The sequence below is a fragment of the Convolutriloba macropyga genome, chromosome 6, assembly GCF_964194025.1.
Source record: "Convolutriloba macropyga chromosome 6, txConMacr16.3, whole genome shotgun sequence".
Classification (NCBI taxonomy): domain Eukaryota; kingdom Metazoa; phylum Xenacoelomorpha; order Acoela; family Convolutidae; genus Convolutriloba; species Convolutriloba macropyga.
This window is the reverse complement of record NC_134473.1, coordinates 65,650,595-65,676,718: the sequence shown is the minus strand read 5'-3', so window position 1 is coordinate 65,676,718 and position 26,124 is coordinate 65,650,595. Positions and strand designations below refer to the sequence as shown.

General features: G+C 36.8%; 1 protein-coding gene across 1 annotated transcript in view; it reads left to right on the top strand.

Moving 5' to 3' along the window:
• Positions 1 to 26,124, top strand: part of LOC142341378 (uncharacterized) — a 119,067-nt gene that overhangs the window by 80,158 nt on the left and 12,785 nt on the right. Inside the window, exons 7-13 of the mRNA XM_075392305.1 lie at positions 2,229 to 2,444; positions 3,644 to 3,966; positions 8,834 to 9,187; positions 13,531 to 13,668; positions 14,551 to 14,675; positions 16,877 to 17,039; positions 20,576 to 20,686. Of these exons, the coding sequence (XP_075248420.1) occupies positions 2,229 to 2,444; positions 3,644 to 3,966; positions 8,834 to 9,187; positions 13,531 to 13,668; positions 14,551 to 14,675; positions 16,877 to 17,039; positions 20,576 to 20,686 (1,430 nt within the window). The remainder of the gene's footprint in view (positions 1 to 2,228; positions 2,445 to 3,643; positions 3,967 to 8,833; positions 9,188 to 13,530; positions 13,669 to 14,550; positions 14,676 to 16,876; positions 17,040 to 20,575; positions 20,687 to 26,124) is intronic.

Below are 26,124 nucleotides of genomic sequence, written 5' to 3'. Positions count from 1 at the left end.
ACCAGGTTGTTGAGAAGTTCGGGGCCTGACAGAAGGTTTTTGTTAAGTGACTGCTTCTTGAAAACAGATGCGGCGTTTGCAACACCCCTAAATCTTCTGGGTTTGTTTGGGTTGGTGTTTTCTCATACAATTGTTTCAACTCCATATTTTTGTTGAGTGGGCGCTGTCAAGTTGAGTCGGTGATATCAAGTTGTGCTTTGGCAACTGGATAGTTATCTCATTTACTGTCTTGTTTCCAAAGTAAACCAATTTCATATCTGTCTCCGATATGATGAATTGTATCTTGTTGCATTTGAACTGCTCTTTTACTGTCTGTTGAAGTATCTGCAGTTTCTTCAAATTCAGTTCCTGCATTCTCTATTTTCCATAGACTGGTCACACATTCTCTGAAGATGTCTTTAAGTGTGAACAGTTAAATTTGTCAGCGCATGGTCAAAGGCTCTGTAACTATGGGATAGGAGGTTTGTTTCCTGTAAGATTGGCTCACCTTTTCGCTTAATTGGGCTTGTAGTTGTCCAACCGAGAAGATTGCGTAAAGCAAAAGGGGCTTCCTGAGGGTCCTTGAAGGAAATCGCGTTCCAAAATGTATTGGGTGGCGTCAACACCTATCAGTATCTGTATCTTGTTATCACTAAGTTTAAAATGTATATGTTGAAGGTGATGTTAGAACGAACACGCTTCGTTCAAATCGTTCACAGGTGAATTGTTGTAAGTCCAATTACTCACTGCATGTACGTAGTTTAAACAGAAGAGTAGTTTTTCGCTATTGAACTTTCCAATGTCTAAGCGAACAAGATTTGCGTGCATGACGGCTTCGTCAAATGTGTGTGACCTATTCAGATCAAATTCTGAAGTTTTTGGAGCCTCTACTTTGTCGGTAGCGTTGTTGAAGACATATGAAATTACGCTACCGTTGCCCAGAATGGCATAACAATTATGTCTTTTATTATCAGTTCCAAACAGAGCGACAGGTATCACCTGTAGTTGATTTCTTTCTTGATGGACTGTTGGTGCAGTGTATTTCCCCACAATGGCGATGTATTTGCCTTACTAGTCCCCTTCTATCGTTCTTTGACCAGTCCTTTTCTCATTCATATCATCATAATAGCTGTGATGTGGCGAAGTTAAATCTCACTCATTGAATACGTCGCATCTGTCAAAATGTCCATTATCAGTCGCAATGAGCTGAACAGTTGGTGTATTCCTATGGATGCGCCAAAATGAAAACGACTAATAGCCTCTTGTCCTTCTATCGTATCGTATCCTGTCTTTTCTCTTTATAAAGATCTATTTTCTTCGTTTCACATGTTTAGTTTTTCTATATAAATCAATTCAAGCTAAGCATTTTACATCCGTTTACAATCGACTTCTCATTCTCTTACTATTTTGGGTTATAAAGTCATAAGAATCACTTGCAATTGCGGTAAAATCAACGAAGTTAATGTGAGGCATTGACAGAGCAAACCACTCGCTAGTCGTTTGAGAGTGATTTGCCAGACGTTAGTCAGTTATGTTTGAAGTTAAAGTTTTCGTCTTTTTATAGTTGAATTTAGAGCGAACGAGATTGACCAAAAGAATTGGTAGAGCTCCTGATGCAGATGATGCATTCTTTCTGATCTCAAAAGTGCATTCTTAAAACAGTTTTAATTTGACTCCTTTCTCAGATAATCAAGAAAATTGTCCCATTATTGACCTCCACTTTTCGTAGAAGCTCGTCTCTGATTGTTAGTTTTCGAAGTTAGAATACTAAACAGGTTAAGCCTCAAAGAATTTACTGAGAAATTATAGTGCTTGAATTGTATTACTACGGTGAGCTTGTTGATTATTAGCGTTAATATTGGGTGTCAATGTTTCAGTCTTTTCGGCACAGATTTTTGTTTTTTTTGCCTTTGTTGTTTTAATCGAATTCTGGCTTTAACAGTGCTGTCCATGGTGTTTTTCCGGCAACCTGTTGGTATTGTTTTCATTGCGGTCTTCTTTTCATGATTTATGAAAGCATATATAATTTTGATGGACAGTCAATCCCACTGGGCTATGCAAATTATTATCAGTGGAAAAATTATCACTTGTACTAGTATTTTGCACTTACTTGTGAAAGTACAAATTGTGTTTGTTGGGAAAAGGAATGATTCCTGAACATATCAAAAAGCTATTTGACTGCAGCAAATTTGTCCATGAAAAATTTTACTTGTCCGGCTAAATAAATTCATGAAGTTGTTATTGACTAGGTTACTTGGACCATTCGAATCTGTCAAAAGTAGAATTGGGTCAGTTGCACCGAGAGGCGAGTGAAGCAAGGAGGAAAGAGGAGGAACTGCAGAAGTTGGAATCGAGAAGACTCAATGACATCTTAGAACTGTGTTCCTCAATCTCATCCAGACCCTCATCTTCGACGTCTTTGCTGGAACAGGGCTCTGCTGCCAATAGATACGCTATTAAAAACGGTAAATAACTTGTTAATTGATTTATTAATTGCTCGTCAAGGAAATTTGAAGCAGTTAGTGTAAATACGTGTCTTAGTGCAAACTTTTGCTTGACCGTTTTTGCGCTTTTGTTCTAGAACATTTTGTCGGTCTCAAGTGACTTATTCACACTTGACTTCTTATTTTTTGCCTGATCTAAATTGCTTTTATTCCGACATGAAGAATGTGGCTGACATAATGGCGATTCTAAGCGAATAAAAAAGAGTGCTTAAGAACGCAGGAATGGGGGGAATGGCCTAGTGGCAAAGATGACAGACTACCATCATGGAGGGCGTGGGTTCGAACCCCTAACGTGTCTGTTTTTGTGCACCCTTAAAAATTTACCTGGGCTAACATTTACGCGCCTGTCATAGTGTTTAGTCCTCTTCTATTATAAAAATTTAATTTTATGAAATGTAACTTTTTGAAATAAACAAGCTGAAATTTGCGAATTGATTCAAATCGCAATTAAAATTGTCGAATAAGGCGCCGAAATTTAGCGAATTTTTAAACTCCGATAACTCAATAAAGAGAGAATTTCAGAAAACGTTCTACACACGGTATAAATATCGATCAGAAAGAATTAGCTGAACAAAGGAAAGCATATCCGCGGACGCAAAATGTTAAATCCAGTTGCCCATTTTTAGACTTCTTAAACTCGAGAATTTCGAGAGAATTTTTGCTCCGTAAAAATTAGGATGCATGAATTTTGTTTCACGTTGATATGATTTTTTTCAATGTAAGCGGTTTGGCTGGAGCTATTAAATTTTTGTTGTCTTTAGTCGTTTATGTATTTTTGCTCTTCAAAAGCTAAAAGAGAATTATATTCTGCTCATTTGGAAATTACTTAAAATTAAGGGTTTGTTCTTGTTTTTTGATGTTTTTCGTAATAATAGTGTGCAAGGAAATAATTCAAGTCAATTCTAAATATGACAAGTTGTGTTTTGTGGTTTTGCTCTGTCGTTTTTATAAACTGCTCAGACACGGCTTTTGAATTGCCAGTGGCTATATTGGCTCAAATACTTGTCATTTTCGTTTATTAGTTTTGTGTCAATTTTGCTCAACATTCTTTAATCCTAAATTTGTGCAGCCTCTATCAATTATTCTTGCACAAAAATAACAAAACCTGAATTGCTTATCCTAGCTTTTGTCAAAAAGGGAGTGTAGGAATTGGATTTTAGACACGAATGACAGATTCCAGCCAGCAAGCTTCAAACTCATAAGGTCGAGCCCCACCTCAACAGAGGAAAGCAGTCTGAATAGCAGTGAAGGTTTCAAATCATCTCAATTGAGTAACAGAACCCCCGCCCAGCGTCTCTTAAACGAAGACCCGTCATCTTTAGGTCCGTCGGATCTTTTATCATCGGGCATTGATCCCGCGTCTGTGACGTCAAGTGACAAGGAACTGTTGATGCTAATGGGTAGACGACACCATTCGGGAAGATCTAGGAATCATAGCTCTTTGGAAAGATATTCACAATCGCCCGCATCCTCGTTCCAAAAGGTATGTCATTAGTTCTATCATTAATTCATCGTCATCCTCATCGCTAGTTCTTTCTTGGTCGCTCCTGTCTTTTGTGATTTTTTTCCAAAATACAGTCAAAGTGGTGTGAGAAATTGGTGTTCGAACAATTTTGGCGGTTTTTGAGATGAATTTTTTTTCGGGTGCGTCAATTTGACTACTGTTTTCAGAGTTTCCTCTCCTTCAGTGCTTTTAAGACGGTACATATGTGTTCGAATTGTGCCTATTTGCCTTTGCTTGAATTCATTAAGGGGCAGCCAAAACTTATGACTTTGCCACTATTTGTTGTCATAAAATATTAGTGATTTTTAGATTTTTCCTATTTTTTAAAAAAAATTATCTTGTCTTATCACTTAGTATCATCAGTGACAGGTCTGATTGGTTGCTAATCAGTCATAAAAGAACCTAATTAATGGCTCGAGTTAATAGCTAGTGGTGTTCATGACTTTGACACTACTTTTTCTGAAAAATTTTGAGTGAATTTTTGCGATCTGCAAGTATTTATTGTACTTTTTGATGTCTCATCATTTAATCTTATTGCGGACAGTTCTCTGATGCTGCTATTAGGGGTAAAGTTTATCGATTTAATTGTTTCAGTTTTGCGAGTTTATCTTTTCAACTTTGTAGTCTTAACTTGGTCTCATTATCGACAGGTCTCATTGGTTGCTAAAAAGGCTTCAATTAAAGCAAGTCATTTCAGTTCATAGCTATTGCTTTTTGTGACTTACACGCTTGTTCGTCTTTTAAAAAAAAATCATACTGATTGCTGTCTTATCACTTAATCCCTTTGATTACAGGTCTCGTTGAGCAATCAAACGACTGTGGTCGTTGAGCAATCAAATAATTGATGGAAATGTATCCTTTAGTAGCGGTTGCGTTCTGTGACTTTTTTACTTGAGTGTTTTCAAAAAGTTTCAGCGAGTTTTACTGCGATTTTTGGTTATTTTTGTCTTATTATTTAATATTATTAGTGAGAGGACTCATCGTCATTTAATGACAGGTTGCTAACGAGAAATAGAGGAATATAGTTGGCACTAGAGTTCATAGCAGTTGGTTTTTGATGTTGATCCTGTCTTTGAAAAATATATTTGATTTTTTAGTCTTGCCCGGTCATTAAGTCAAGAAGAATTATGTTATCAAAGTTCATTAGAGTGTTTGCTAGCTGACATTAGTATTAAGCTTATCAGCTTCCAGTTTGGAAGCTGAATTAAGTATAGTTTTAGAATCTAACTAAAACTGCACGCCAAGTTAGAACACTTTTTGACACTGAAAAAAAGCAAAAAAAATTATGTCAAGAGGTGATAGTTCATGGTGTAAATTGATTTTTATACTCGACCCACCACCCACTTTTCTGCCTGTGTACTCATTAATGCTAGCCTCCCTTTGACCAACGCCAATCCCTCGCCAGTCATATTAGTTGGTTAGGTTGGTAATTGAATGTGATTTTTTTTCGCGGTTGTTTTTCATCTGACAGCTGATGTTGTCTTGATCTGACAGCCGTTCCTTTAGAAATTTACTGGTCGGTACGTTTATCTAGTTCCTAAAAGTACGTTTTACGTAAATTTTAAGCGAAGCTTTGATTGCGGTATACAATTTGGCGTCCTAAAAATTTTAGTTTTAGGTTGTACAGAATTGGGTTTAACTTGTAGTTTTCAGGGGTAGTTTTTAGTCTGCCAATTGTTTTGGAATAAACTGTTGCCCATTTCCAGTATTTTTGCGGCAAATTTTTTTCAGTTTCTCCAGATCAAATATAGAGGAGTTGAGTGATTCCGACATCTTGCAATTTTTTTTCTTGCTTGCTGCTTCTTTTTCTTTTATTGCTTCTATTTTAGCTTCTTTTTAATGCGATTTTTTGTTAAATCGTTTTCTTGACGCTTTTGAATGTTTTTCCTCAAAAACTAAATGAATAGTTAAAGCCCTCCCCTGCACCCACGCTTGGCATGACACCCTCACACCCAAATCATCTAATGCACCCCTTTTTCTATTCCCTCTCTTCCCATAAGGTCAGCTGAAGCTAGAATCTAGCCCGCGCTAGCTACTACCGAAGCCATCTGCTCAAAAGCCAACTTTAGATGGTTATGTTTTCATTTTTTGTAATATCTGAACTTTTTTTCATTTAGTAGGAGCCGCCTCAGCTTCTCGGCCGGCTATTATAGCGCTCCTATTTTCTTACTTCGTCGAATAAAATTTTTTTCGCTTTACCTTAATTCACAGCTTGTTCAACATTTTGCGTGAAATCTTTTTGATTTCTCTAGGCTAGTTTCACTCTTCTTTCATTCTGCTAAAAGTGTTTTTAGGCAGCAGTTGCTCAGCAAAGCATTTCAAAATGAACAGAGTCAGTATCAAAAAAAACGAAATCAGAAATAGAAACGGGATAAACCCATAAAGCCCAATTTTAGATGCCTGTTACTCGAATTTTGTTATTAGTTACCAGCTCTAATGCTTATTGGTATTGATACTAGCCCCTGTGTCGTCTCACTACGTATTTGTATACAATAATGATTTTTTTATTAGTTTTTCTATTTTTTCAATCCCAATCTTGGTTATGGGGAATCAACGGGGGCTATTTTCCGGCAATCTGCCGGGTATGTTTTGATTTCTGGAGTAAGCTGAGCAAACCTATTTTTTGGTATCCTTGCTTTTTTGCAATACAAAAAAATTTATTGGAGTGATGTCTTTTTAATATCTGTTCAATGATTTTTATTATTTTTCAACACAATGTTTCCCAGTAGATTGATAAAAACGGTACTTGAACAAAAAAATTGTGATCTCGATAGAGATTTTTTGATAACCGAGCGGCAAAGTTTTTTTTATTGGTCTGTCGTTTTTTATGATGTTTTTTCTAAATGGTTTTGAAAATCTGTTCCTGGCCGTTTCTAGGTCTAGCTGTTTGTTTAGGCAACGATAATGCGAATTTTAGTTCAGGACTTGCCGCGCTATGTTTTTTGTTTCGTCTGACGTTTTTTTTCCTTTTCATTTTTTTTCACGCTGTAAACCTCAGAAGATTGGCTTTCTCTGCACGATCTATGGCGATACGTTTTCTCATCATTAATGAATTACCTCACTCTCTAAATGAGTTTGGTAGACAAATATTACGTAAGGATTATTATTCTTCCTACAATCTCTTACAAGTTCGATAAAAGAGCCCTATATATTGAAGGCTGTGATTTATAAAGCATGGCAAACCTAAAGCATTTTTTGTGCGAATTTTGATCTTTGTCCGAAGAAGATTAAAATATTTTGGTTTTTAAATGGTTATTATATGTAAGATGACCAATTCCGTCACTTTAATTCTTTATATGTTATTATGTATATTATATCGAACTTAATTCTATTTCACAGCTATTTGGGCAATCTTCAGTCTTTTTTTTTCATTTGCTCATTTTCGTACATACTTTGTTGACCTTTTATCTATTCAGTCATGCCTTGCTTTTTTTGTCTGATCTCCTTTTCGGGAATTTAAAGTTCTAAGTACCGTGTTTTCTGTGTAATAGTTAATCCATTAGCAAAAATTCATCAGTTGTTTGTTTTTAAGAAATAGAAGAGTGGAAGTATGGCACACATGAAAGCAATTGTTCACAAGTAATTCTTGTTCCCCTTGCTTTTGAAGTTCTTGGGGGTTGCTCACAGACATTGAAAAAGAAGCTGAAGGGAATGGCTGTTATTGTTGAAAATGGATGCTTTTTTCGAAGGGTCCGTCAGTTGCCCTTTACAAGTTAAGCCAGTCAATTTCCGTAATTGCGGTCCGAGGAACTGCATTCTTAATATTTGCTACAGCTCAATGAAATCTCTAATTATGTCGCCGGAGAGGTGAGTTTTGCTTCAAAATTTAGTCAACAATCAAATGAAAATGCAATTTGTAATCTCATTACCTTGTCGTCTCACCCAATGAGCGGGAGACTGAAATAACTAACAAGCTACAGGATAAGGCTGGTCATGAGGAATAACCTGCAACATTGAAAACCGATTGTCAGGATTGCAATTTAAAGATGTCGAATAGGGCAATTTGATCTGTTCCAGATTTGAACTGATTAATAGCCGCCATCAGCCTCTCAACCGCTATTATTTAGGTGCTCTTTTTTTACAATTCAATGAATTTAAATTCTCTTGGGGCGCTGATTTCTTAAGATCTGTTCAAACATTTTCATGATTTATGAAGTCAACTTGAAGTGATGATTTTGGTCGCGTCGAAACAGGAAGCGGAGCGAAGAGTCGACTGGTTTTGCGGCGTGAAATTTTTGCACTCTAATTTTAAAGTAGGGTGAGAAAACGGTGTTTGAACAAAATTTCGCTTTCACGCTTGTGGATTTTTTTTTCACATGCGCCACTTTGAATTTGATTTTTACTGTTCTTTTTCGATTTTTTTATCGGATTTTTTTTCTAAATGGTTTTCTCAATTTTCTCAATCCATTCACAGTCCATTCTTGTTCTAGTTCTTTGTTTAGTGAAAAAAAATTTTTTGAATTGTTTCAGGACTTTTCCTGCTATGTTTGTTAAAATTCGTTTTACCGTTTAATCCCGTTTTTCGTTTTACTTATGTAACGATTTTCACGTTTGACTCGTGACTTACCTCACTTCATGTTTCAACTGAATGGAGTTAAATCCTTTCACGCATTGAGTTACGTAATGTGGTGAATACGGTCAATGTCAATAGAGCAAAATCAAAAGAAACTGGATAAACCGATAAAACCCTGTCATTTAATCATAATTGCTAGCTAACATTAGTAATAAGCTTAATAGCTTTCAGTTATGACAATTTCTAATCTTCTCTGTTTCAATCTCAATGTGCGTCAACGGCCGCTATTTTCCGGCAATTTGTCGGCCATTTACAATTACAAAAATGTTTCAGTATTCATCATCCCTCGGCCACCACCCAACAAGTGCCACAGCTGGAGGGGGCCATGTCCGCTCGCTCAGTCGGGACAGTCACCGACCACACTCCTCCCTGGAGAGCAATGCCGCACATCACAGAGCCTTCATAGGACCATCATCTTCTTTAGCCTCGTCGGCCGATGCCTCGCTTGGATCCACAAGACGTGCCAAGCTGTTCTTCACAAATGAGCTACCAAAACAGGGCAGGGAGAGAGGTGGCCAGAGTGGTTCTCTGTCCAGTGACAACAGATTCGGAAGTGGAAGCAAAAGTGACTCGTTGCGGGGCCAGTTGGAGTTGTTGCAAACTGGCTATGAAAGCTCAACGAAACAGGTATGCCAGTAATTAATAGCCGCACAGCGATAGCTGGGGCTCTTATTGGCCTTCCCTTGGTTTTTTACAATTCAAAGAATTTGAATTGTATTGGGGCGCTGTCTTTTTTTAAAGATCTGTTCACACATTTTCATGATTTCTGAAGTCAAATTGGAGTAGAGATTTTGGTCACGCCGAAACAGGAAATGGATCGAAAAAGCGAGTGGTTTTGCGGCGTGAAATTTTTTTGCTATAAATTTAAAGTAGAGTGCGAAAATGGTGTTTGAACAAAAATTCGGTTTCTCGGTAGTGGTTTTTTGTTCACATGCGGCAATTTCAAGAACTAGTTTTTCTGTCTAGAACGGTCTAGAACTAGTTTTTCTGTCTAGTCAATGAAATTCTTTGAATTGTACGTCAGGACTTGTCCTGCTATGTTTTCTGTGTCGAACTTTTTTTCACTTTACCATTTTGCCGCTTTTTCAGCAATTTGCGTGAAATCTTTTTGACTTCTCTAGGCTAGTTTCTTCTCTCATTCTGCTAAAAGTGAATTTGAGCATCAGTTGCTCAGCAAAGCAATTCAAAATGAACAGAGTCAGAATAAAAAATTGAAGTCAGAAATAGAGACGGGATAAACCCATAAAGCCCAATTTTAGATGCCCCATATTTGAACGTCGTTCCTATAAGTCTTAGTTACCATCTCTTGTGCTTATTGGTATTGATAGTAGCCCCTGTAGCCTCTCTCTAAGAAACAGAAGTATGTTCAACTACGAAATGCCATCAAAATAAAGGGGACTTAAAAAATGTTTTTGTACAAAAATCTTTTTTTCCATATCTATTCTTTCAATCCCAATCATGCTTATTGGAATCAACGGCGGCTATTTTCCGGCTATTTTTTGGATCGGATTTTTTTCTAAATGGTTTTTCTAATCCATTCATAGTCCGTTTTAGGTCTAGATTTTTATTCAATGAAAGTTCTTTGAATTGTACGCCAGGACTTGTCCTGCTATGTTTTTTTTATTTCGTCGTCATGATTTTTGTTACGACCATCTGACGTCTTAGCCACTTTTTGTTCATTCGTTCATGGAGTTTCAACTGAATTGCATGTGTGACGTCATTTTTCGCTCTTAGTGGAGCGAGTTTTTTTGTTCATGCGCGTGATTAAGTTTTTGGTCACACTTGATTCAAAGAGATAAGGTCAAATGGGTGTGTGTCACTCTAAATGAAGGTTATTTGAGATCAGCTAATAGAGGCAGCAATAACTTATACAGATTTTTAATCAAAATATAACAGATCAGCCTTCAATGAGAAGACGAATTATTTTGGTCTGTCTTTTTTACTGTTTTCTTTAGACTGCCGATCTACGAATCTATTGCGGCTATTTTCTGGCAATCTGCCAGCTATGTTTATTAGTTGACCCTAAATCTGGAGAATAGTAATTGCTCTCAAAAATTCGCAGTTCTTGCAGATATTTTGGTCCTGTTAGTCTTTAAGTCAGTTTTGTGTCTGACTGTTTTTCGTCCAACTAGTTTGACTTGTGCCTAAAGAAACGGGATAATCTGGTAAATCCCGAAGACATTAGTTCCTTGCGCAGTTCTTGTAGAGCTGCAATAGGCTCTAAGTGTATGTCTCATCGAAACTACTGATGAGACTAATTTAATGTTATGGGCATTTTTGTGGAAGGTTTGGACAACCTACTTTTTTTGCTCCCCTCAACAATTGAGGCTAGACTCTCTAAACTTAAGTTAGCAACTACGAAAGCCAATTCCCAGCCAGTCGTTTTAGAGTAAGTCGTCCGACGTTAGCGCTTTATGCTGTAGAAACATTTGAATTGTTGAATTGATGATGAGGGTGGTGATCGAATATAATCAGAAGATTTCTAAACCGGTCCATTCTCATATCAACAAAAACCTCTGCAAATCATCTAAATCTAACTAAATTTAATTGCTCTCGAACGAAGTTTGAAGCAGTTATTGTAAACGTGTTGGTCTTCTTGAATGCAAATTTCTCGCTCGACCGATGCGACTTATCGAGTGACTTTTAAGCCCTTCAATTTTTCGCCCTTGAGTTTTGCGTGATTTAAATTTCGCTCTCATTCACTGTTTTAGGCAGCTGAGATCAAGTGGCGGTAGTTCACTACTAAAAGTCAAATGAAAAGTGCGCCGATATTGGAGATTTTTTTCCATTTTAAATTTTAGTGACTATAGTGGTATATAATAACCTCCGACGTCATTTGAAGCCCCTATATTGATTTTAGTTACCCCCCCCCCTGACCGAAGCAGGCTGCAATAGGTTAGAGCTCCCACTCTTCGAGAGCAATTCTTCCGACGTTAGTCGGTTATGTTTGAAATATTGTAAATTAATACTAATATAATCTTTATATATTTACTAATATGAGCAACCCAAAATAACAAGATTTAATCGAACCTGTGATCAGTGAAGCCGTCTAAGCCTTTCTTCTGGTATTTTTTGCGACCTATCGTTTGATCGTCTCATTTTGTCTGATCAATTTGACATTTGGACGAGAGACCTGATTAAGTAGAAGGCATTCAGTTGAGTTGCAGACCTGTTTGATATTTACTAGAACTATAGTGTCAATTTTCCCAAAAGTGTCGAGGACGCATCAATAATGGTCTAAAATGTTTGGCCAGTTATTTGAAAGCGATTCCTCTGACACTCAAGCAACCTAACACGCAAAGTTAAATTTAGTTGCTTCTCTTGACGATGCAGCGGGTTTGTGGTAATTTGGTTGTACCTGTTTTGATACGTGAATTATTTTTTTTGTTTGGGAACAATTTTCGTTTTTCCTCGAGCTTTGATTGAGCTCGTTTTGGGATGTTTGGGTGTTTTATTTCTTTTGGGTTTTTATTTCTAAACTTCAATTAGAAGGAACTTTTGAGACATTTTTGACGGACTTGCTGTTATGTAATGCATTTTTGTTCGTTTTTTCGTGTGACCGATCTGCGATACGAAACTTTCTAATTTAATGAAATCCGAGGGCATTAAGTTAATTAATTAATTAATTGTGGTTTCTGCGTAATCGCAGTGGAACAGCATTAAGCCTACAGTAGCCTGTTTTCAGCTGCCCTTTTTCTTATTATTCCCCACATTTCAGACTGTTCTTTTTATGAGCAGCATTGCTCTTTTTTTGGTGACTTTAGCCACTTTTTTTTGCGTCTGAAACTTTCACGTGGTACCATCATTGCAGCCAGCATTGGTCAGGCTATGGTCAACCTGAAGCTATGGTTAAGTAAGAGCTCATCCTTACACAGAAAGCTTCACGGAGGAGCGAAGTTGCGGTGGATTCTGTGAAGCGAAATAGCTTAGTAAGCATAAATTTGTGGTTTGAATAGCTTTTTTTGAAGTTTTGAGTCACATTTTTCTGTGTTCTCCGAGCCTTCTGTTCAATCTAGAGTTATGGGGGCGTTTATAATTACAACCCCCGTCTCCAATCATAGTAAACATGCCATAATGGGGGCTATAATTTCGGGGAGGGGTATCAATCAAAGAGGATACCCGATTTATCTTAGCGCGTAACCTCCTCGGGCTCAGTCACAGCTCTATGTGCGCGCTATAAGAGAACAATTGCTCACACTCTTTTGGTTATGTTCTACTCACTGCTTTTTGTCAATTTATTTGCTTTCCCTATAAAATTTTTTGGTCTTCCCCATTACAGCACCCCCCCCCCCCCGAAATTGTAGCCCTCATTTTGGTATAATTACTATGATTGAGGAGGGGCTATACGTTATATGACCACTAAACGTGGGCGTATAATAGGAAAGACCCAATTTTTTAATTGATATAAAATCAGTGGGTTCATCAAATTTACAAATATACTGAATCAGTAAAACTTTATCGTCATGACATCATCCTGTTTTCATTAAAAAAGTTGAGACTTTTTCATGAAAGTGGCTAAAATTAACAAAAATATGGCGCTTTGCTGTGATTAAAAATGAAAAGGTTTTAAGGGGGCATTAAGTTACTTTAGCAGAGTGACGTTGCAGGAGTCCTTGCCTGAAAATCAAACTTGCAAGTTTGAAATCTGGCATTGTAGAATCTGCCGCTTCACAGATCTGGAATTTAAAGCTTGCACGTGCGTGTTAAGTAATGATGGTTACGTGACTGCTTGAAGTCACGGAGAACTTATGGCTTTTTATCGAGAAGCGATGTGGTTCGAGATATTAAGTCAGAATTTCAAAGTGACTTCTGCAGAGTCACGTAACCATGCCTAAAACACGAAACATGCACATTTTAAAATGGCAAAAATTTATGGAAGTCGAACTTCTGGCTAAGTATATAGCAACTTTTGGCATTTTAACTTCCGGCACTAGTTATCCGAGAAGGTGAATGTTATGTCTTGTATTTAGTCGTTGGCGGAGCTGCAGTGGCTGCGCACAAAGTACCAGAAGGAATTGGGTGACATTCAAAAGGATAGAGAGTTCCTCAAACAGGTCTCTCACAACAAGGACCTCTCTGAGACATCCGCCACCAAGATATACAACCACGTTAGCGAAATCTCACTGATCTTAGATTTTCGATTAAACTGAAAGTGAGTATTTGCCCTTATACCCCCCCCCCACCGCTCGACAGTTTTGTTTGGTTAATGTGTACAGCACCAATTACCGCAAGGATACCATGATACCATAAATTCGGGGTCTGTAATAGGAAAACCCAAAAAGTTTTTGAAACAAAACAAAAAACGGGAGTTTAACATTTGTGCCTCCCTTCCAGTTCGTTATGCACCCCCAGTTAGACAGCACGTTCCATTACATAACCATTAAATCATTATGTAATAATATGGCACGTGCGCTTGCGGGGTGCAGAATATATGCTCAAGCTGGGGGGGGGGGGTGGGGTACAGGAATAGATCCCAAAAAAAATTGTCAACATGTTGCTAAATTGCTAAGCATCTGTATTCATAATCTTGTGGATCTCAATCATATTGTCAATCAAAATGAATTGTTTTTGCTCAAATTTCATCATCTTCATCTTTGATGTTTGTTCACACTTCTTCTTAGAAGTGAATTTCGGAGGTGCATCCCAAAACGATATAAGGTGTCTGTTGTGTATCGCCCCAGCATATCTTTTTACCCCCTGGTGCTGATTTTTTTTGCATAACGTGCTATATAACTACTTAGAATTTGTAAATGGGTGTCATAAAAAACACTGTGGGGGGGGGGGCAGAATAGATGCGCAATGACATACGATTAACTCAGTTGATTAATCCAAATTGATAATTAGAATGCTTTAGTTGTAAGAATTTCATTAAATTTTGGCCCATATTTGTTTCTAACGATAAGACTAATGCTTGGCTAATGAGAGGAATTTGAGGGAGGGTGAGGTGAAGGATTCCAATTTTGATGTTTGAGCTTTGTGTTGTTTGATAGGAGCTGCAATCTATGAGCAGTTTGGCACACACGATAGAACTGTTGAAGGCACAACACCAGATCACTGGACAACAAATTGAAGTCTGTCCAGAGTCACACCGCGAACAGTGGCTCGTCCAATACGCGTAAGTTGTCTTTGTCAAATTGAACTTAAGATACTTTGATTAGATTCTTGGTGAGAAAATGCCGAAATACGTATAAGCGTGTAAGATCTTTGCAAGTGTTTCATGAAAAAAGATGTTTTCATATCGAGACAACTCTAGATATTTTAATAACCCAAAATTGTGGTATAACGAGATAAAAACGTTGCTTCTACACCGGGGTTGTGGTGCAACAATAGCATGCCTGTTAGCTGTACTGGAGATAGTCATTTTTTTAGCGGTGTAAAGAGTTGGCTTATACCACAGTTATCTGGGTTGGTACATTATCTAATGACAGTTTAGATCAACCAGATTACGCTAATGCATCATAATTTATGTCAACATTATGATCTTGGATGTATGGTCAATATATATCGTTAGAATAAAGTATCAAGTTAAAGTATTAAGAGTAGTCATATATATACTCTAAGCTTTTATTAATTGCCGCGAAGCGATAGCGAGGATATTATAGGTTTGATCGTGTTTTTTATGACGCGAAGTGGTGTTAAGGTGATCTTCAAAAATTTGTTGCTAAAGTAACATGATTGTAGCATAGCAAAGAATGGCGTGATAGTCGAGTGGCTAATGATTCTGTTTTGGGCTCCGGAGGTTGGGGGTTCGTATCCCGCCTTGGTGGGATTTTTTCGCACCTATAAAGAAATTTTTTCTACTGCTACAGCCCCTGATTTAAATTGCCCCGCCGATTGATCAAGAGCAATTTGTCCCACGTTGGCCGCTTTGTTTTGTTCATGCATTATTATAAAAACGAGCGAGAAAAGTAGGTGGGAAAAAATTTTCTCTATACGGTAAGATTTTTTCACTTGCTACATTTTCAAAGCTGTTTTGTTTTAACTCAAATTTAATTGCCTAAGTGGTTCTTCGCACATATATTACCCAGTTATTGTACGATTTGAGCATATAGGATTCGTGGCTTTTTGAGCATATATTAGACTTTTCTATACAATTGCGAGCTACTTTTGTTATCTTGCTATTTTAGAGGTGTGTTTTCTGTTTTTGCATAATATTATATAATTTTTGTTCTGATAATTTTAAAAATGTCTTCTATGGGTTGTTAGGAGATATTTGAGGAGAGGGGATATCTGATGATTTGATGGGCCTGTCCATAATTATAAATAAATGAATTATATTCATTACTTTGTCGGTTTTTGGCTTTTTGCGTTTCTCGTATTTTTGCTCTTTTTTGTGTGTCGTGGGTTGTCACTGATCAAACAGAAACGATGTCTAAAGCTCAACGATGTGCTGAGCAAGTCTTGGTGTGTCGCTTGTCGCTATTTCTAAAGCTCTATTCCAGAAACTTCTTGACGGATTTTGAATTTTCGTCCGATCTTTTCCTGTTCTCTTGTTGTTTTTTGGCATGTATTGCACTAAATATATTATATGATATTGTCAGTCATATGTGGGCGTAGCTATATTGCGGTTTTCTTGTTTGTTTTTGTTTCGTCGTCTGTTGCTCTTTTTTCGTTTTTCACAGCAAGCAAAAAGTTTTTTTTCACACAGCAAAGCTCAAAAAGTTGATTTTTCTAATTGGCTTCTCTCTCTCACAAAAGGAATTTGCATGCGTGACATCTTCTGTCACTCACTAAAGAGAACGCTATTAAGTCATTTGCATGATTAGATTTTGATCATACGTGACTTACCTCACTCAATAAAATGACATTTACCTTTTAATACTTTTGAATTATTTATTTGACTATTATTTGAAGTTTCATTTGAATTAGTTATAGGTCAAGGGAGTTCATATGTGTAATAAAGATCCTTAATAAAAAGGCTTCTGCTGTGTGAATTTTTTGCAAGCTTGATCTGAGCGGCGTCGATGACTTTTGAATTTATATCCGTATCTGCTTCAATCTATGTTATACGGCACGTAAATCTATTTAGCAGCTATTCCGACAACCCGCCGGCTATGGTTTGGGTCCTTCTGTCTTCGTCTGTATGCATACATTTGAGCAAAACTGCTGAACAATGAGGTCATTTTGAGAGGTTTGGATCCCCCGTTTGTTGCCCACCCTTGTGCCATCCCCCATTTTCTTGCACCCTCCAACCTAGTGAGGCTTATTTTCTTAAGTTTAAGCTACTACCATAACCGATAGGTGGGGGGTATGCATTATATGAGCGCGAGGTATGCGAGACAGATCGCTGCAACAACATTTGTTGGTTTGTTTCAGGACTGAGGCTAACCAGCTGGCTCAGTGTCTGCGCAACTTTGAGGCTCTCCAGGTGAGAGTTGCCCAATTGGGTGAGGACGTGTCGAAACAGGACAACAACAGTGTCTACAAACAGCTAGCACAGCAGGAACACACTCTCGCACAACAAGTCAGACAAAAAGCTGTAAGTCATTTCACTATTAAGTACACTGCCACGCACCGTTACACGAAATGCTGTGGATTGCCAAAATAACCCAAGTTTTTTCTGTCAATCAATCGAAAGGAACACCCCCCTGGCGCACGCGCTGTTCTTTTACATGCTAACGTGCTATATAGCGTGTATTTTTTTAAGTGGGGTCATAAAAAGGGGAATAGATATTTTGTTTGATGAATTTTCTGGTCTTAAGTTAGTAAGAAAGCTGTAAAAAGCACAGTATAAAAAAGTCGACGTTTAAATAAAAACGTAAATGGTGTTAAACAAGGAGGGCACTCAGCCACATATGAGTTTGAAAATGAAAACGATACATGTTTTGTACGCTCAAATGCTTATAAGTACGTTTAATATTTCCGGAATTAAAAATATTTTTTATAGCCTATAGCTGAGGCTATTATTAGCCTTCTCGTGGTTTTTGCGACTCCAAGAGGAGTATTAGTTTACTTAATGTTTTTTTTTACCGGAAGTACTACATTTTTCGTCCAATTGGTCCAGAATTTTAAGTTCAAAATCGGTGCAAATTTCTCAATTTTTTACTTAGTTTTTGGCTTTTTTCCATGAATTTCTTCTTTTGGACATTTAAGGGGACTATTTTCAAAATACCAATGCATATAGCAACTTCAATTTGGTATTTCATGCAATAATTGCCTATTTATAACGTGAGGTGTTTCGTTTGATAAAATTGTACACATGGTAATACGATTTTGTCTGTTTTTGTCCAGATTTTCTCAGTTGTTTCGATTTTGATTTTAATTACTAGAAGAATTATTTTTGTGGACCGTCAGGGATTTTTTGTTTTATTAAAAAATGAATCATTTTTAGGCGTTAAGTCATCTAAATTCAGTGACCAATTTTTCAGCAAGTTCAATTTAAAGAATTTTTGACATTGTTCACAAAAAATTTCATTGTTTCCGATCTTTGAACTCTAAACAGGAGGAGGAGCCTTTGAATTCCCCCCTCCAGACGCACGTGCCATTTTTTTACATAAAGATTTACTATGTAAATTGTGCTCTGGAACGTGCTCTGTAACTGGGAGCGCATAACGTACTGGGGGCACAAACGGAAAAGATCCCAAAAGCTTTTGTGTTTTAATGAGGCCTAATTTTAGTTTTCTTTTTTCTTTCAGTTTAGTTTTTAAGAATAATATCTACCTTATGCTTTCACAATATGTCTTTTGAATGCGGATTTTTTTGTTCAGACTATTATTGTGTGCTAATTTACGACAATTTATAGCGCTGTCAGTTTTTTGAGCCTATGATTATTTGACCATTCCAAGAATTTTTCAACGTTACCAAATGTTTTTAAAATGAAATCATTCTCAAAGTGACAGCGATGCAAGGTTTTTGATTTTCTAAAGCAAATCTATTTAGTCAAAGAGTTGTTTTATGACCAAATGTAGTAGTTTCAGCTGCAATTGCGGTTATCTTTGGAAAGCTCTAATGCGTCGAGAGGCCTCCGGTATTTTTCCAGCTTTTTTAATGTCGTCGTCAAGATTTATTTTACAACCATTTGACGGCACAATAACTGCAAATCTGCTTTTTTCATTCGTTGATGCAATGTATGCGGAGTTGCGTTCGTGAGGTCATTTTTAACTCATTCTGAAGAGGTTTTTTTCATTCGCGTGATTAAGTTTTTGGTCGCACGTGACTTCTCACTCCCAAAAATGACCTCCTCACTCTGAAATTGATTTCTTTGCTTTTTCTCAAAGAGATAGGGTCCAGTGAGCGTTTGTCAATCTAGTTTAAGTTTATTTGAGAGCACCTAATAGAAGCAGTAATAATGTAAACAGATTCTTAATCAAAATATAACATCTCAGCATTTAATAAGAAGATTTTTTGGTCTGTCTCCTTTACTATCTTGTTGAGACTGCAGATCGACTAAGCTAGTGCGGCTATGTTATGCCGGCTAGGCTAGTAATTTTTCTAATCTTTTTTGAGATATATTTTCACAATCATGCCTCTGATTCTCGGGACCTTGACAGTATTGTTTTTCAAAGAATACTGTTGAGTTTTATAGTTTTCGCCGTATTTGTTGTTATGTTGTCTTTTCAAATAGTATCATTAGTGGCCAATGTTATCGGCGTTGTAATGAGGCGTAATTAAACGCAAGTAATTGTTTGATTTCATTGCTGTTGGTTTTTGTTATATTACAGCACTCTTTATTTAAAAAAAAACTATTAGTGAAATTTCAAGTTTTGTGCATTTTGTTGTATTATCACTTATTCTGATTAACGATAGGTCCTATTGGTTTTGGTTTTCTTTTGAGGTTATTATGAACCTAATCAAAGTTTTCGGTTGATAGTTATCAATTCTACAGCTTTAACACTGTTTTCATAGAATTTATTTGTCCTTATGTGTCGTTTATTGTGCTCTCATGCACTTGGGAGCAATAATATTGGTCTCATCAGCTTAACAGTGAGGAGCAATTGACACATTGTGTGAGGATCTCAGCTAATGCCTATTCTTATGAAAGACGATGACACTTAGAAGTTTCACTGAGTCATACTTTTTGTAGTTTTTTGTCTCGTCTTTTAATCTTATTGATGATAGTCTTCTTATGCTTCATGTTGATTCTTATTTAGATCTCCACATTCAATTGCCTCAATGGAACTAATGTTCTATGGATTTAGTTGAAAACCATTGTTTTCATGTGATTTACTGAGCTATTTGTTTTCAAATAGCTTTTTCTAATAAATTTATCTTAGTGCTTATTCTTCTCTTTTTGTCCTTTTGTGCCTTTGTCGTATTATCAAAAATGATAGTCTATGCTTTTTAGTAACAGTTTTTGTTGTGGTTGAGGGTTTTAATACTTAATTGTGTCTTTTTATGTTTTAAGTGGCACTTCATTTCAGAAACGTTGAAAATTTTTGGTTTTCGGAAATTTTGATTTCTGTTTTGTTACTTTGTCTCTCACTTTCTTGCATCAATTTTGGGTGATGATTCTCTAGAATCTCAGTTTGCATTGTTGTTTTACAAGTATTTTACGTAGTTTTATCCTTTTGTAGTTTTATCAGTGTTTCTCTTGAACAAGTCAGATTTGTTTTTAAATTTTTTTTCTAGTCATATATACGTTTTTTTTTTTACTATCCGAGACATGTCTTCCTATGTTTTCCTACTCCGGCAATTAAAAATTCGTTTCGGTTTTCCTAATAGGTTTTGATTATTCGACTTTTTAAGTGAAAATTGTTTGACTGCTTCAGGATAATTTTCGTTCACTTTGTTCTAATTAGCGCTAGTCAACAGGTCTAATATTCATTGTTTTTTATACAGTCTCAGTATCTTCTCATAAACGGGAATGTGTCTAACTACAAAATCCCATAAAATTAATTCCCTCGTCATTTTTTGTAAAGAAAAGTAATCAATTTTCTTGGTTCAAGCCCAATCAGTATCACAGGAATCAATGGCGGTCTTCTGGGCAATTTTTTGGCAATCTGCCGGGCATTTTACCTGATGGCGACAACAACACTTCGTTTGAGCAATAAAGGATATAAGTTGTTGTTGTTTTAGTTATACATTGACAGTCTCGAGACTAAGATGAAGAAATTGGATCTGCAGATTGAGAGTGACAGGAAGCATTTCAACTCTGAGAAAGACAAACTAACCAAACACATTGAAAGAGTAAGTCATAGTGTGTGTTACTTAAATGCATACGTGTTCTTATCTCCCAACGTATCAGCACTTTTTTCTTCACAAATATTAGACGTTAGTTTTCATATTCGATCTTATCTATAGAGAAACTAATATCTATAACTAGAGATTGGCTTAAGAAATGGATATGAAAGTTTTCTATAACTTTTATATAATAATAGTTATAACTATGAGCTGCTGTGCCACTTTTTCAGGATATACTATAATTAGTATCAAATAATTCGACAAAAATGCGAGCTGTAATAAGATAGACTGATAAAAACGTTTGAAAGGCGAAAAGGCAGTGAAGTGGTGAAAAGTTTTCCTTTTGTTCATTTTTATTTCAGCTGAAAAGAATGGATTTTATAATGGATCATCGGATCTTAGGATCTTTTCTGTTTTTTCACACCCCAAAAAACCACTTCATCATATGGCCCAGAAAACTATATCAGCTATAGCATATGCGTCCTCTTGGATCTACGGGCACATATTGTAAAGAGCACCAATAGTTTCCCGAGAAACGCCTTTTGAAGCTGCCTGTTTTCCCTTTCCCGGAAATTATATCTTAGTTTCCTGGTAATTTCCCGAGAGCTACATCCCGGTTAGTAGTATATCGTGAGCAAGACAGGGGGGGGGGGGTAAAAGGATGTACCTATGTATTAACATTAGGCATAGCCCATAATCCCCCAAATTCCAAAGATGTACCTCACAGCATGATACCCACGCTGTTCAAACGAGGGGGATTAGCAAGATAATCCCTTAATATTAAATTAGTAAGGTCATTTACGCATTCCCATATTGCACTTTAATAATGTAAATCTCAAAAATGTACCTCACAGTATGATAACCAAGCTGTTCCCTCAAAGGGGATTAGCTGGGCAATGTTTTAATATTAAAATAGATAGGATGACTCATTTACACTTATGTACGGCTCACGTGATTTTCAAAAGTGTACCCCACAGCATGATACCCAAGCTGTTCACACTGAAGGGATTAGCAAGATAGTGCCTTAACAACAAATTAGTAAGGTCATTTACCCATTCCCATATTGCACTTTAATATTGTAAATTTTCAAAAACGTACCTCAGTATGATAACCAAGCTCTTCACTCAAAGGGGATTAGCTAGGTACTGTTTTAATATTAAATTAGATAGGATGACTCATTAATACTTATGTACGGCTTACGTGATTTTCAAAAATGTACCTCACAGCATGATACCCAAGCTGTTCACACTAAAGGGATTAGCAAGATAGTGCCTTAACAACAAATTAGTAAGGTCATTTACCCCTGCCATATTTCACCTCAATATTGTAAATTTCCAAAAACGTACCTCACAGCTTGACACCCAAGCTGTTCACACGAAAGAAATTTGCATGATAGTGCCTTAACAACAAATCAGTAAGGTCATTGACCTCTACCATATTGCACTTTACTAATGTCAAATTCCAAAGAGGTACCTCACAGCTTGATACCCAAGCTGTTCACACGAAAGGGATTAGCAGGATAATGTTTTAATATTAAATTAGGTAGGATGACTCATTTACAGTTACGTACGTTGTACGTGATTTTCAAAAGTACCTCACAGCATGATACCCAAGCTCTTCACGCTAAAGGGATTAGCAAGACAGTGCCTTAACAACAAATTAGTAAGGTCATTTACCCCTATCATATTGCACTTTAATAATGTAAGTTTCCAAAAATGTACCTCACAGCATGATACCCACGCCGTTCACACGAAAGAAATTAGCAAGATAGTGCTTTAACCACAAATCAGTAAGGTCATTCACCCCTACCATATTACACTTTACTAATATCAAATTCCAAAGACGTACCTCACAGCTTGATACGCAAGCTGTTCACACGAAAGGGATTAGCAGGATAATGTTTTAATATTAAATTAGGTAGGATGACTCCTTTACAGTTACGTACGTTATACGCGATTTTCAAAAGTACCTCACAGCATGATACCCAAGCTGTTCACGCTAAAGTGATTAGCAAAATAGTGCCTTAACAACAAATTAGTAAGGTCATTTACCCCCTACCATATTGCACTTTAATAATGTAAATTTCCAAAGATGTTCCTCACAGCATGATACCCACGCCGTTCACACGAGGGGGATTAGCAAGATAGTTCCTTAACATTAAATTAGTAAGGTCATTTACCCATTCCCATATTGAACTTTAAAAATGTAAATTTTCAAAAACGTACCTCACAGTATAATAACCAAGCTGTTCACTCAAAGGGGATTAGCTAGGTAATGTTTTAATATTAAAATAGATAGGATGCCTCATAAACACTTATGTACGGCTTACGTGATTTTCAGAAGTGTACCTCACATTATGATACCCAAGCTGTTCACACTAAAGGGATTGGCAAGATAGTGCCTTAACAACAAATTAGTAAGGTCATTTACCCCTGCCATATTTCACCTTAATATTGTAAATTTCCAAAGACGTACCTCACAGCATGACACCCAAGCTGTTCACACGAAAGAAATTAGCATGATAGTGCCTTAACAACAAATCAGTAAGGTCATTGACCTCTACCATATTACACTTTACTAATGTCAAATTCCAAAGACGTACCTCACAGCTTGATACCCAAGCTGTTCACACGAAAGGGATTAGCAGGATAATGTTATAATATTAAATTAGGTAGGATGACTCATTTACAGTTACGTACGTTATACGTGATTTTCAAAAGTACCTCACAGCATGATACCCAAGCTCTTCACGCTAAAGGGATTAGCAAGACAGTGCCTTAACAACAAATTAGTACGGTCATTTACCCCTACCATATTGCACTTTAATAATGTAAATTTTCAAAGATGTACCTGACAGCATGATACTCACGCCGTTCACACGAGGGGGATTAGCAAGATAGTTCCTTAACAACAAATTAGTAAGGTCATTTACCCATTCCCATATTGAACTTTAAAAATGTAAATTTTCAAAAACGTACCTCACAGTATAATAACCAAGCTGTTCACTCAAAGGGGTTTAGCTAGGTAATGTTTTAATATTAAAATAGATAGGATGCCTCATAAACACTTATGTACGGCTTACGTGATTTTCAGAAGTGTACCTCACATTATGATACCCAAGCTGTTCACACTAAAGGGATTGGCAAGATAGTGCCTTAACAACAAATTAGTAAGGTCATTTACCCCTGCCATATTTCACCTTAATATTGTAAATTTCCAAAGACGTACCTCACAGCATGACACCCAAGCTGTTCACACGAAAGAAATTAGCATGATAGTGCCTTAACAACAAATCAGTAAGGTCATTGACCTCTACCATATTACACTTTACTAATGTCAAATTCCAAAGACGTACCTCACAGCTTGATACCCAAGCTGTTCACACGAAAGGGATTAGCAGGATAATATTTTAATATTAAATTAGGTAGGATGACTCATTTACAGTTACGTACGTTATACGTGATTTTCAAAAGTCCCTCACAGCATGATACTCAAGCTGTTCGCGCTAAAGGGATTAGCAAGATAGTGCCTTAACAAAAAATTAGTAAGGTCATTTACCCCTGCCATATTTCACCTTAATATTGTAAATTTCCAAAGACGTACCTCACAGCATGACACCCAAGCTGTTCACACGAAAGAAATTAGCATGATAGTGCCTTAACAACAAATCAGTAAGGTCATTGACCTCTACCATATTGCACTTTACTAATGTCAAATTCCAAAGAGGTACCTCACAGCTTGATACCCAAGCTGTTCACACGAAAGGGATTAGCAGGATAATGTTTTAATATTAAATTAGGTAGGATGACTCTTTTACAGTTACGTACGTTATACGTGATTTTCAAAAGTACCTCACAGCATGATACCCAAGCTCTTCACGCTAAAGGGATTAGCAAGACAGTGCCTTAACAAATTAGTAAGGTCATTTACCCCCTACCATATTGCACTTTAATAATGTAAATTTCCAAAGACGTACCTCACAGCATGATACCCAAGCTGTTCACACTAAAGGGATTAGCAAGATAGTGCCTTAACAACAAATTAGTAAGGTCATTTACCCCCTACCATATTGCACTTTACTAATGTCAAATTCCAAAGACGTACATCACAGCTTGATACCCAAGCTGTTCACACGAAAGGGATTAGCAGGATAATGTTTTAATATTAAATTAGGTAGGATGACTCCTTTACAGTTACGTACGTTATACGTGATTTTCAAAAGTACCTCACAGCATGATACCCAAGCTGTTCACGCTAAAGTGATTAGCAAGATAGTGCCTTAACAACAAATTAGTAAGGTCCTTTACCCCCTACCATATTGCACATTAATAATGTAAATTTCCAAAGATGTACCTCACAGCATGATACTCAAGCTGTTCACGCTAAAGGGATTAGCAAGATAGTGCCTTAAAAACAAATTAGTAAGGTCATTTACCCATTCCCATATTTCACCTTAATATTGTAAATTTCCAGAGACGTACCTCACAACATGACACCCAAGCTGTTCACACGAAAGAAATTAGCATGATAGTGCCTTAACAACAAATCAGTAAGGTCATTGACCTCTACCATATTGCACTTTACTAATGTCAAATTCCAAAGAGGTACCTCACAGCTTGATACCCAAGCTGTTCACACGAAAGGGATTAGCAGGATAATGTTTTAATATTAAATTAGGTAGGATGACTCTTTTACAGTTACGTACGTTATACGTGATTTTCAAAAGTACCTCACAGCATGATACCCAAGCTCTTCACGCTAAAGGGATTAGCAAGACAGTGCCTTAACAACAAATTAGTAAGGTCATTTACCCCTGCCATATTTCACCTTAATATTGTAAATTTCCAAAGACGTACCTCACAGCATGACACCCAAGCTGTTCACACGAAAGAAATTAGCATGATAGTGCCTTAACAACAAATCAGTAAGGTCATTGACCTCTACCATATTACACTTTACTAATGTCAAATTCCAAAGACGTACCTCACAGCTTGATACCCAAGCTGTTCACACGAAAGGGATTAGCAGGATAATATTTTAATATTAAATTAGGTAGGATGACTCATTTACAGTTACGTACGTTATACGTGATTTTCAAAAGTCCCTCACAGCATGATACTCAAGCTGTTCGCGCTAAAGGGATTAGCAAGATAGTGCCTTAACAAAAAATTAGTAAGGTCATTTACCCCCTACCATATTGCACTTTAATAATGTAAATTTCCAAAGATGTACCTCACAGCATGACACCCAAGCTGTTCACACGAAAGAAATTAGCATGATAGTGCCTTAACAACAAATCAGTAAGGTCATTGACCTCTACCATATTGCACTTTACTAATGTCAAATTCCAAAGAGGTACCTCACAGCTTGATACCCAAGCTGTTCACACGAAAGGGATTAGCAGGATAATGTTTTAATATTAAATTAGGTAGGATGACTCTTTT